This window comes from Saccoglossus kowalevskii, chromosome 12 (assembly GCF_978046115.1).
Source record: "Saccoglossus kowalevskii chromosome 12, keSacKowa6.1, whole genome shotgun sequence".
In the NCBI taxonomy this organism is placed as follows: domain Eukaryota; kingdom Metazoa; phylum Hemichordata; class Enteropneusta; family Harrimaniidae; genus Saccoglossus; species Saccoglossus kowalevskii.
The window spans coordinates 3,713,934-3,726,998 of record NC_140652.1 but is presented as its reverse complement, the minus strand read 5'-3'; the positions used below and the strand labels follow the sequence as shown (position 1 = coordinate 3,726,998).

Sequence of the window (13,065 nt, the reverse complement as noted above, 5' to 3'; positions counted from 1 at the left end):
TAAGATACGCATACTGTATAATATGTCGAATTTTAGGCTGACTGGAATCGGGGCTTATGACAGGTCTAACACGTATATATAGACGTACTACTCAAGATCATCATGTGTACTTTTCAGGGTCGCTCAGCAGGCAACAACCGTGCCTAGTTTTCAACGTTGCACCATTTATAAAACAATAAGTGACCCACCTTTTACCCCTTGCCCTCGACTGTGGCGTTATAAAAAAATACCATACCCAGCAACACAAGAGAGTGGCTTCAATTTGGATGATGTTAAACACAAACGACTGTTGTGACAAACCCATAAAGCCAATGAAAACAACAAAGAGACTGTCATCCAACATAAATAAGGTGGAAAGATCCATTCAGCGAAGCGGTAGTTCGCCTACTTTGTTCCGATCAGAGGAAGTCTCACGCCGTGTGGGCAGACAGGTAGAAGCAGAACCGTAAACACATGCACTGGGGCACATACCAGCGAAGCAAGGTGAAGTACCCGGCTACTGTTGTTACCGATCCAGCGATCAGACCGTCAGGAACGGTTACCGTTGATAGGTAGGTTCCCGTTGCCACTTATCATTCAGCCAACCAGTCCGTCTTATATGCGATCACGTCTTGTTTGTATTTACTCCTTAATTTGTAGTTCAGCCGACCAGTCCGTCTTATATGCGATCACGTTTTGTATTTACTCCTTAATTTGTAATTCAGCCGACCAGTCTGTCTTATATGCGATCACGTATTGTATTTACCCTTTTTTTTACCTGGCGATGTTGCGTTCGCGGACAACTAAATAATAAGTATAATGAAAATGACTTCGGTCGAGTCTAATTTTATCCACAACGCTGTCATCGTCAGTCGCCACTCGCTACACAGAGGGTGACACCACGTATATACACAATTATACACAGACCGTACTTCCCATTGGCATTATTAAGTTCAATTAGCTTTATAGTGTGCATCTGTGCCTGTGTTACATTCGTATAATACCAACACTACATATCACTCATTATTTTCCCCGCAAAATTTGATATAATTCTTCCAGTGGCAAAGGTGATCATGCTAGCAGCTAGTGAATTGTAAAAAATACTAATATGTATGCAGCAATAATTAAATAGATTCCATTATCGTGGATACAACATCATAAATAGTAAAGTTGACTTTATGTGACAGTGATATATAACACATTGTGTATAGTGTATTTTGTATTTGACAATACAAGGTATAACACAATGTGTTGCTGTACACGAATACATTCATGGTTGTAGCTAACATTACTGATGACAATCACATCAGCACGTAGCAGATCAAACAGCTCAAAAATCAACTTTTTTACCACCAGACTTTCTCTCCCAAATAAACAGGACTATTTCATGAATTTGCGATGAATAGAGGGAACTGGTTCTGAAAAAATTAATATTTCCACAGAGTGGATAAACACGATTTAATATAAACATGGCAATACTTCTATATCATACGATGTTCTCATAAGATATCATGATCTCGCGAGACTATGGTTTCCATCCTCGAAAATTATCGCATTTTTTAAAAAAATAATAAAATAAAAAAAATTATGTAAGCTTGAAACTGGAGGCCGCGCTTATAACCAACCTAAGTGTTTATGTGGTCTGTTTGTTTGCTGGTTGAGTGATGTGCTTATTTTGCTAGCGAGTGCCTAATAAAACTACTGTTGAAACGAACGGTTGCCTCGATTCGACTACTGCACTAGGAATTACCTAGCATTACAGGATCGACGCTGTACAAAAATATGAAATGTGTTTATAAGCTTATGTCTGGTCTTGTTTTGTATTTAATATAATAGTAACTTGAATTCCCTGTCGATCGTCAATAAATTGCCGCAGCAAATCTCGAATGACGTTACACAACTCAGGCTGAACAATGTGTTCGCCAATTATTTAATTGAAAATATAAACCTCTCGCCAACTTAGTTACGCCGCCGAGGCCATACACTGAGGGCACTGACCAATAAGAATTGTTTTTTAATCGTAACAGAGAATTTGATGAAAGACGTCAAGCGAACCATGTCATATGGCACGATCATCTTCAAATTATTGCTATTAGTCCAGATATTAAGTTATTAGATTGTATATTGCTGATGCAGATATATTTCATGTAGTTTGTAATATTTATATGAGACTGGTGTTCGAGCCGCAAATGTTGAGTTATATACCACCCATTCGTGATAACAATATCTCTTTACCACAGTACAGACTCCGCGGGACTAGATTAAAATTCTATCTAAGTAATAAAGTTATTCATGTGTTTTTATGAGTGGACTGTGTAAGGGCATTTCTGTGAATGAACTGATCTGTTTTGTTACAGTCAATGTCCCATAGACACGCTTACTAAGCTAATGAGTCTTGCTTTACTACAAAGACAACCGTACTAATGTATCATGTTCTTTTCACTGGCCTTTCTTGAGAGGTCACCATCTGGTAAAAATAAGTTGTAATCGTTACCCGTAGTGTGTATATAAACGAACTTGTCACAGAGTTCAGGGGTCATCGTCGATTCTTAGCAAATGCGATCGTTGATCGTCGGTATAATTTACAGTTGAATGACTATACAACATGTTTATTCAGTAACCAATCAAAACACAGTTTATGCTAGACGTCAAAGCGTGATGTAAACATTAGTTTTAAAATGTTCAAATATGTCATTTAGTCATTGTTGATTCGATCGTTTGTGTTGGGTTGACATAGAACGTAGTTTATCATTGTTTGGACTTGTGACACAGTGAACCACGGTGGAAACGTTGCAGTAGGTCTAAGAAAGTAGTATATCATTCCGAAGACGCCAGTAGGAAGTGTGATAGCTGAAGGAAAACCCCTACACAGGTAATAAGCATGCATGTTTTGGCGTACCATGCTCACGTTGAATTTTAATAGTTAGAAATGATCAAGGATTGTCGACTCAATAAAACGTCTGATGATTAATGTTTCTTAAAAACCTAATCAGAATTTATAATTGTTTTTTTGTCTGTTTTCATACATGCCGTGAAACCTCAATAATCGCTCTATATATATATATATATCTAATGAGAATCGGGCTTCGATGGCAATGTCACCACGTCGTCATGGCGACGCAGGCCTGGGTGTACCCAGTTGTCAGTGTCCGGCCACAGTGCGAAATCTCGGTATCTCCACCTGGATTTGTCAAAGTTAATCAAAAAGACGGCAATTCAGAGAGTTCGGAAGAAATACCAATATGTGTCTTACATGAATAACTTGTTTGATGATGTCACGCTCGAATCACATCGCCTTGGTACAGCATTTAACACAAGCGCTGCTCACCTGAAAGTGTTCAGAAAATCGGTATACTGCCGACAGATCGCGACGTAACCGCGTACCTCAATGTTACATATCACTAAGATTATTGTATTGATTCGCTTTTGTATTAATGTTTCGACCTCATGCTGATAAGAGTGTTAAAATTAGTGTACAGTGTATATACAATTATTTGCCTTGAATCAACATTTTGATAAAACATAGGATGTAATATCAAACTGGTACATTATACCATGGAAGGTAGTAACGTTAGTACCTTCCATGATTATACTTAGGTCTCAACAGATTCCATTTTAGTCTCTGCACCTCGTGTATGTAGTTGCCGTTCCTATGTGTTATACTGCCTTCAGTGACACAAACTATGAATACCCTGATAATGAAAAGAGATCGTTACTCAGCCTGTATTCGCACATCATGAGAATAAGTATAATTTATAGAATTGGGCCTTGAGCAATCTGATGGTGTTTTTGTTAAAATTGTTGATTATTTGAGGCCGTAGTGTGTAAGTGACCCCCCCTCCACGAACGGTATGCAATACTACTGTCGTCAGCCTTAGGACAAATACCTGCAAATACCTTCAGTATTTTAAGAGTGCACGCGACGGACCATGTACAATTTTATTACGCTTTACACCTCGATAGAGGCAATTAAATGTTTGTTATCATGGCTGACTGAGTATATATAATTAATATTAGTGCTATAAACGTAACCACGTTTATCATAAGCAAGCAGCGACTGGTAGTTCAGTAACGTGTCACAGCAAAGCTAGTCATTTATTATATTCTATTTTTTTACTTCAAATTTTTAGATTTATCATCGAAACGGCAACTCTATATTAATATGCTCTAATATACACAAACAACAACGATGTTTAAAGTTGTATTACGTCGAATGATTTCTAGCTGTTGTGTTGATCAACCGAAGTGAAGCCTTTATTAATGTGTATTCGAACACTCCATGAATGCACACCCCCCGTATAGTAAATTACAAAGTGCTTTTATTCTCACCCTGTGTCAGTTAATTAAAATAAATGGAACCATCCAAGCGAATATTGTTTACTTCCATTGTCCTAACGTATTTCTTTGTAGTGATAAGAAATTACTACAGGTGTTATTGTATTTACTCACATCGACGTATTTACAGATACCCAAGTCTGTTCCACAGCGTACACATCACACTGGGTGCCATGCGTTCACGAACTGTACATGTGGTTTTAAAAGCACGGACGGATCGGGGTTATAGTCTACACCGCGCTCGCATGTCGCAGTATGTACCCGTCGTCTATATAAGTTACGCAATGTAAGCAGAGAAATAGAATGTCCAGAAATTAAATTAACCCAGTCGAGTTTTCACTGTAGACGGTTTACTGAATCTACTGTTTCAGCAAAATCAATCTCATAATACTAAGGCCTTATTTCTCCCGTTTCAAATTTCATAAAAACAGCTTTAAATAAGCAATGAATCGCAGACTTCGAGTGTTTTGACAATGAAGGGATTGTATTTATGGGTAACTGTGTAACCTGGCGGTTAAATACAGCTGTATCTTATGTATAAATGTAGAACCTAAGTCGATCCACGTCGCTAAAACACGTGTTATATCTTAACTTGCGGCAAGTGCAAAGAAAATGTCATATGCTTTGATAATGCCATGGATCACAGCTCCACACCAGAGGCGCCATAGTTAGAGGCTTATTCATTTCTTTTTGTATTTGAGTAGATCAGTATTGCATGCTGATGTCCATCAGTCTGTTTTTATGTACAGTCTAAGTAAACTGTTATGATTCTCTGATTCTAACCTCTATGCTTTACCTCTTACTGGCGTTTACAATACTTTCCCTGCTCTCAATTATATAATTTTTTCACGTGACAATTATGTAGAAATTGTTACAGAAAATTGTTCCAGAAACTACATGGTGTAAAACAGACGGATACCCTGAAATAATTATTGCTTGTCAAATTCATGTTTTTTATGAAAACAGTTTTATCAGAAACATTACAACGATAAACCTTTATTTGTATCTTTGCGTAACGCGGGACGTTAGAGGCGCTAACGTATAATACGGCTAAATGCGAATGAACTGCGGCGTAAAACTACCTGTGACACCCCTTCCTTTGAGCCCGGGTTGGTTTCCGTATCACATGACAAAAACATGAAGCATATGTGATACCTCCCCATAATTACGGAATTTACGTTAACATGTGTTGAAAGTGTAAAACAGGCATTGACCACATATGTCATATTACCATGTCTTGCACTAATAGTGGAAAGCAGTAGTCCCCACTGGCGAAGCCCTGGCCCACACGGATACACCGTACCACACACAACCACTTATTTTGTTTGTGCTTAATAGTTTCCCTCACAAAAACAACGTATTTTTGGAGTGCACTAGACCATGTACTATTTTATTACGCAGTGTCGCTTACACACATTTGAATGTGTTGTTGTTATCATGACGGATCGGCCGAGAGTGTGATTAATGCCCTGCGGTAAAGAATTAGCGTCGTATTTTACAAACATTACAAGCAAAAAATGATGTATTACTACCCTGCAAAAACATGTTAAAACACGTGTGACTAATTAACATGTCTAGTCGTTTTCACTTGTGTGTATCAATCATTCTGTGAAGCAAAATTGCAAGAAAGTATTGATTTCTCTAAGCACGAATATCATCGGTGGATTCAATATATATACGGGGTATAACATTATAGATAGGATTTCAGACTAAAAGTAATACAGAAATGGGTATATAGAATGTTATTATATGTCGGAGGTGGGAGGGCGGAATGGAGATGGGATAATATAATTTTCCTGGGGAGTGTAGCATTATGATTAGAAACGTTGGGTAAAAAGAAAAAAAAAATGGGAAAATAAAATTCGGCTACCGAGTCCGCTAACACTCTCATATCTTATGCTAAGGTATTTATTTATAGTTGCGCCATATTTAAAAAAAAACAATCACATTTCTATGGTTACGAAGCGGCTTAGTCGCTATACATATTACTGATAGATCATTATCCAACGTATATTGTATATACACTGTATTTTAGAAAAACAAATATCACCAGTATTATGGAAGCTTCATTTTATATGATTATTCACCGACATGTAAATATAAACTTCGGGTAAATTTGAGTATTTAGTATTTCATTCGACAAATAATGATATGTTCACGACGAGAACTAAAGTTTTATTTCATGTCAAATTATACTTTTTTATAACATTTTGATTGAAATACTCAAATTTTCCACTTCCTTCTTTAACAATTTATTTCGGTGAGCTTGTAATTCTGACATAACATTTGATACATCGTGACTGCGGGAGGGAGGGGCTTTTGTTATCCGTTATTTCACAATCATTCAAACATACGTGAATTTAGCATACACGTGTAATGTGTAACGAATTGACTGTGTTCCACAAAATGCTGTTGGAGCGGGACTGTGTTCCGTTTATATCTAGCTCTCTCCTTTCAGTAATGATTAACGAGACAGTTACGCGAAAAGGTCACTTGGACCGAGAGCACAGAAGCGAAGAAAATATTGATGTGGATTTTATTCCAAAATTACGATGCCAATCCCATGTCAGTCTGGTAAAATTTGACATCAAAATTGAGTCACGATCAGTGGCTGGGCTCGATCTGTAAAAGTTTTCTCACAAACCATTCCCTCTGTGTGTAAAAACGGGCCACATACCCTGAAAAAATCGAACAGAGCTTGACATTCATAAATAATATATTGGGCTTCAGAAAAAACAAAGTGTTAAATTTAGTTGTTGTCGTAAATACTTTGCGACCGGTCGATGAACAATTGAAAACTCGTGATTCGTAGAAAATCTTCGGTACTGAAAATCATCTACCCTAGTCTGGTTTACCTTATTTTCTCAACTTGCAAAGAAAATAGATTCGCCGTATATCCTAATGTATTTCAGTATCATTTTTCGTTTTGAACTTAGATTATGAAGCCTGTCGAAGCACAAGAACAAAAGTACGTGAATTGACACCGGTGATTGAATGGTGCAACACCTTTTCAATTCGCATCAAATATGATTTGTTACAACTTAATTGATTGGCTGAAAGGCACCTGAGTCGAAGCAAGGCCTTGGTTACAGAACCATAAATGTGCGTATCATCTACAGGATTTTGCTAGAGAACCACATCCACTTTTTCAAGTATTTTTTTAGCACCGAAGTTGCCAACAAATTTCGAAAAAACAGGTTCGAATAAAATAAAGCTAGTGATTAGTAAGAATGGTTATTGATATATTACCCGATGCTCTTCGAGGTAAGAAATGTGTACTAGTTGGAATTGACTGTTTCAACGGGACAACTAGTTCTTTTATACTTTGGCGATGAAAAATAACAAATATATTTAATAATATGTATTTGTTTAATTATTTGGGTTTTCAGCCCCAAAATTACTGAACATGATCCCCATGAATTACGGTCAATGTTTGTCCGTTCTCGGCTTAAATGACAGACGTCGACACTGACGCATCCTAAACTCAGCATGAAGAAACCAACGACGATCGATATTCCAAAGAAATTATTACCGGAACACCGTCGATAAGCATTTCAAACAATCGAAATCCACGCATGGAGCTCTTTATTTAATTCTATTGCTTTTCCATGTTTTCTTCTTGGGGGAAAACAACGATAATTATACAAACACACCGTGAAGAGTCAACAAGCAGGAAAGGAACCCAAGAAATTACACCGATGCACACTCTCAGCCCAAACACATTTAAATGCGTGCGTGTAATCAGACATATCGTGTTGATACATTTTAGTGGTAGTACATTATATTGTTTAAAATAAAATATTTCATAGTCATAGGGTCAGATTGCGTGCATATAATAATAGATAGATAGTTAAAAACTAAATATATTTGAATTTGTGACGGCTATTCAACGTTTGTGGAAACCAGAATAGAATAGGTACATGTATACAATAGCGATATTGCTGAGACATCATGTTCATTAGTGACGTCATCAGCTAACGCCCCCTAGAGGCGATATAACGTCAAGCAAATTGGACGTTTGTCGTCTACTTCACAGCCCGCTTTATACTCGATATTTAGGGCATTTCGCAGCACATACGAGTTGATTTTATCACCAGAATTCATTCACAGATCTCAAATTGTATGCACGGAGTGACAAATGCCAAACCTCTGCCTCCTTTAAAGTTTCAAGTCATATGCCTAATGCATAACCCCAAGAGGAAAGCACTGTGTCCCTTTTGGTGGTACAATCTACTAAAGACTATCAATGGACATTTCTAAACAGACAAATACTGTAAAACACTTTGAAATAGCCACATATCATTTTAGCGACTCAATGCATGAATTAACTGAATCTTAATTTAGTAAAGTGCCAATAATCTTACTGCGAGCGAGAATATACTACTGTATATTCTAATTAGCAACATCTTAATTTAGCGAAATTGCGAATTAGCTAAATTAGCTAAAATACCATGCTAGCTAAAAAGACATGTTTTACAGTAGTTCAAAAAAAGTTAAACATAATAAAAATTAATATATCATATCGAATCTGTTACACAGTGCAACACCACCAGAGAAAGTACCAGGGATCATGAACACATGGTCCAGAATAACAATTAATTCAAACACGTATTACCATTGTTCTCTGCATTTCTTCTAGATATTTTGACAACAATTGAAACCGAGAAAAGTGTGGAATTTCTGCCATTCCTATGAGCAACCATGTCTGTCGAGCAAGCTGAATGCAAACACGCCAGACAAAAGATCTACATCGAAGAAACGGTGGGAGAATTTGAGAAAACATACACGTTAAAATGCAAGGCATGTGAAAAGGTATAGATGTATTTTTTAAAATATTTGCGCATGTTATAGTACGTAATAAGCTCCTTGTTGGGGATGTCCGGTGGCCGAGGGGAGTTCTTGCGAAGCGATTACGGCCGTTCGCGAGCGCCAGCCTGAGTTCGAGTCATGCATGCAGTACGTGTCTACTTTGATTTGACGTAGTATTTACTATGTCGATGTTACTTGCTTGCTGCACCATTACTGCACCATACTAGTAAAGCCAGATCTGAAGGCCTTTGCCGCAATGTCAAGCTATGCTGTGTGGCGTTGATCGACCTGGACGGGTTACACGCTATCTGCACGGTTATTAAGCACCTTTGAGGATGCCCGGGCCCACGGGGTACATGCTTTGACATGAAGCCATGCGAGTTGGTGCCATACGCGAGCATCATTTTGAGTCACACATGCAAGCTTTTCCTCTGATTTGATGTAGTATCCTAGTAGAGTGAATGTGGTAGTATTTACTATGTCGTCACGGTTTATTCGCTGTTACTTACTAACTATATGCAAATTACAACAACATTCCTTAGTCACGGTTATGGACTTGATTGCATCATGGAAGGTGCACAATCTCGCGTGGACAATAACCTTTGTCTTTTCCCGACAGACGCAACGGTTATTAAATCAATGTCAGCGTTATTTTCCGTATTGATTTTTAAATCTGCATATTTTAACGAAAAAAAATATTTGTTTCACCGTTGGGGACAGTCAACACTCCAGCTCAACAAATCAGCTGTGTAATATTCTGCCATAGAGGGCAGTACTTGTTAGCAAATTTAACAACGCAAAAACAGGCGGTCCCAAATCGCTCTCATATATTGTGAATTATCAACTTAAATAAGTTGGTATGTTTAATAATTAACAACTTGAATACTAGTACCCTACTAATCTTATTTTTGGGCCCTGTCGCGACGCAGTGCCACAACGACGGGAGGGGAAACAGTTCATATTGTTGATATGAACCGAAGTCGTCCATCATCACAAACTAATAGTGTTTTGAAAGATTTACTAACACATTAAGACAAATGGCGATTGATTACACTGGAGCGTACTAGTCAAATTGAACAACATTGCTTTCACCAATATACCCCATTATTTCATTACACAACCACTTCGTCGCTAGGGAAACATAAACTATATGCTTATTTTTTTCTAATTACCCGGATGTGTTTACAAAAAAAAAAGATTATTTTCACACAATCCTTTGCAAAATCCAATATGGGGTTAAAACATTTCTTCCCTACACACGATTGAAGAACAACCTGTTAATTCTTCTTCTATTCTATTCTTTGAAGGCTCTGTACGCATACAGTCGGCGGGAGGTTCCAGGACAAAATGGCGACGAGGACATTTACATAGGAGACCAGGCCTGGTTCGACAGTCCTCGAGGTTTTGATTACAAGAAAGCGAAGAAAATGGGAGTACAAGTCGTGAAAGTTAAGAAAAGACAATCACTTGCTGATGACGATGGCAACGAAGAAATTGTTGTTGGCGACGACGATGATTAGCCGTTATGAGTGTGACCATATGACATTTATTTTTAACTTAAATCTAGTAAACAACTAAATCATGATTTATATGTTCAATATACTGTGACGTCATTTAATCATTTATTGGATTATTCGTCCAATGTCGGCATTACTATAAAAATACTTATCGTTCAATATTACATACTATTATTAAAATAGCGCAATGGAATATTCCGATCAAATACACCATTGCTCGAGGCGACTCTCAATGTATTTGAACACTTGTAATACGTCATTACGATATTTGAGCGTGACGCATACTACATCGCCTTGTTTATTATATTCCTGTTGAATTGTGTTTCTTTTTATGGTATCTGCAGAAAAACAAATTATCAAGATTTCTCAATTTTGTTCAGTTACTTACCTGCCACAGTGTACTGCCTTAATAAAGTCCCCTCGAGTTAAAGTATGAAATGTAACTCGTTGTTATTATATGAAATATGTACTTACAGTTCATCAATGCGTCACGTCAAGTTCAACCATGAGCTATTCATCATTTTCCAGAACGATGTTTAGAAGTAATATTTTATATTATAATTACATTGACTGCTTGGCAATCGTCAGTATGTATAAAACGTCATTCACATGTACATTGCGTCCTCTTTCGACGAAACCATACTATGATGTACCTCAGGCTGCTGAGATTAGAATTCTCTCAACGTCGACAATGTCTCATACTTCAGCCAAAAAACAATGTTCCTTGAGTTCATGTATTCCAAAGGACTGGTCAGTATTCCAGGGAATGAACGATAACAAAACAGCGTTGTCGCAGTGAATCACATGGCTTTCACTCAACTCCATTATATCTATGAAACATACCGCCGCTTGAGGGCGCTACTCATAGAGAACAACTGTCCTGCTGGTCTCATGCCACTAATTAACCAATGGCTGCTCGTAGCTCTCAATTTAAATGCCCAGCAAGAACCAATGAAATTTTTTAAATATTATTTTTCTCAGGTGCTCCCTGTTTGAGGGCGTAATCACCTGGGTCAGAGGTGAGACCAACATGTGGTCTTTTGTTTACTACTTAGCGGCTGTGTACCTGTGGGTTTATTCTGTGTGTTAATGGATGTTCTAATCTTGGTGTTTTTCCAGTGATTTCTCTTGGTGCAATCCAAATACAGTAGGTGTGTCTTGTTTACCTGAGATTTGCAAGAGTTTGAGCTGGCCAACATGTTAGTTTTTTTCATATGGTTGATTACTGGCATGTTGATTTCCCATTTTTGAGCCATATTTTCAACTTTCTTCGTCATTTTCATATAGCAATCTCGTAATATGTTAACATTGTCGTCTATGGAAATTCAATTAGTGGTATGAGCCCTGCTGACACACCTCTTTAGACTGGCGCAGTCGGGGCGATTAATATGAAAAGCCTTACGGGACCCTGCTGCGTCAATATAAATTGCATGGTAAAACATATAGCTTCAAAATTATGCTGCTTCTTCAACAAAAGTGCGATTTTCGATGTCTACGTTTACCAAGCAAAGGAGTTCCCCTAGTAGACGACGCAACTTGCACTTTTCAAGTTGTCGACGCAAAACGAGTCTCCCTAGTAGACTTTGCATTTTTCATTTCAAGTTGACGCAGAGACATTTTTTCTAGTAGACGACGACGCATATAGCATTCTCCGTACGGCTTTACATAGGGACTCGTTTTGCGTCGACAACTTAAAAAGTGCAAGTTGCGTCGCCTACTAGGGGGACTCGTTTGCTTCGTCAACTTGGAAAATGAAATGTCGTCATCTAGAAATTAAAGAATCGCGTCTGCGACCTATACGTTGCAGAGTGTTAGTGACTTCGACAAATCATCACCCGTTAAATCGCGACTACTACAACTCGCTTTGCGACAACTGCTAATTATTTAGCGACGACTGTGAATAAGTTTGGCGCTGATTGCTACTACTCCGATTTGTAAACGTAGACATCGGAAATCGCACTTTTGTTGAAGAAGCAGCTAAATTTTGAAGCTATATGTTTTACCATGCAATTTATATTGACGCAGCAGGGTCCCGTACGGCTTTCCATAGATTAATTTGTTTTTGTAGTTCAAATAAAATACAACAAATGCGAAATGGAGGTGTTAGCGCGAAATCCCCTGTAACTGTGAAATCACCCCGACTGGTTTATTCTGAATGGCCCTCTATCGACACTGCAGAAACCCGTCGATTTTTTAACGGGTAATTATGTTAATGATGTTCTAATTGACAATCATCTAAGTCAATCACAACGTCTCTTCAACTGATCTCTGACCGAGAAGACTACAACCGATTTGTTTAATTCTGCGACTAGTACGGTTACTTTTTTTTTTACAAATTGTGATGAATTAGAAACGACGACTACGACAAACTCGGATTTCAACGTGCCACCATGTTATGTCTGCGGCTGTCTGCAGTGTGACCTTT

At 37.9% G+C, this 13,065-nt stretch overlaps 1 protein-coding gene across 3 annotated transcripts; it reads left to right on the top strand.

Moving 5' to 3' along the window:
* Positions 1–306: 306 nt before the first annotated feature.
* Positions 307–11,078, top strand: LOC144357547 (uncharacterized). Of its 3 annotated transcripts, none has more exons than XM_078011678.2 (3): positions 307–551; positions 8,954–9,126; positions 10,431–11,078. In XM_078011678.2, the coding sequence occupies exons 2-3, from the start codon at positions 9,016–9,018 to the stop codon at positions 10,641–10,643; spliced, it is 324 nt and encodes a 107-aa protein (XP_077867804.1). In that variant the 5' UTR covers positions 307–551; positions 8,954–9,015; the 3' UTR covers positions 10,644–11,078. The 3 variants fall into 3 exon arrangements, with proteins under 3 accessions (XP_077867804.1, XP_085362200.1, XP_085362202.1); XM_085506074.1 differs by lacking the exon at positions 307–551 and adding an exon at positions 2,669–2,851; XM_085506076.1 differs by lacking the exon at positions 307–551 and adding an exon at positions 7,287–7,416.
* The last annotated feature ends 1,987 nt before the right edge of the window (positions 11,079–13,065 follow it).

Bases quoted from the DNA above. Each gene is read 5' to 3' on its own strand.
- LOC144357547 (XM_078011678.2), top strand. From the start codon at position 9,016: ATGTCTGTCGAGCAAGCTGAATGCAAACACGCCAGACAAAAGATCTAC. The intron at 9,127-10,430 runs GTATAGATGTAT...TATTCTTTGAAG, and splicing joins AATGCAAGGCATGTGAAAAG to GCTCTGTACGCATACAGTCG.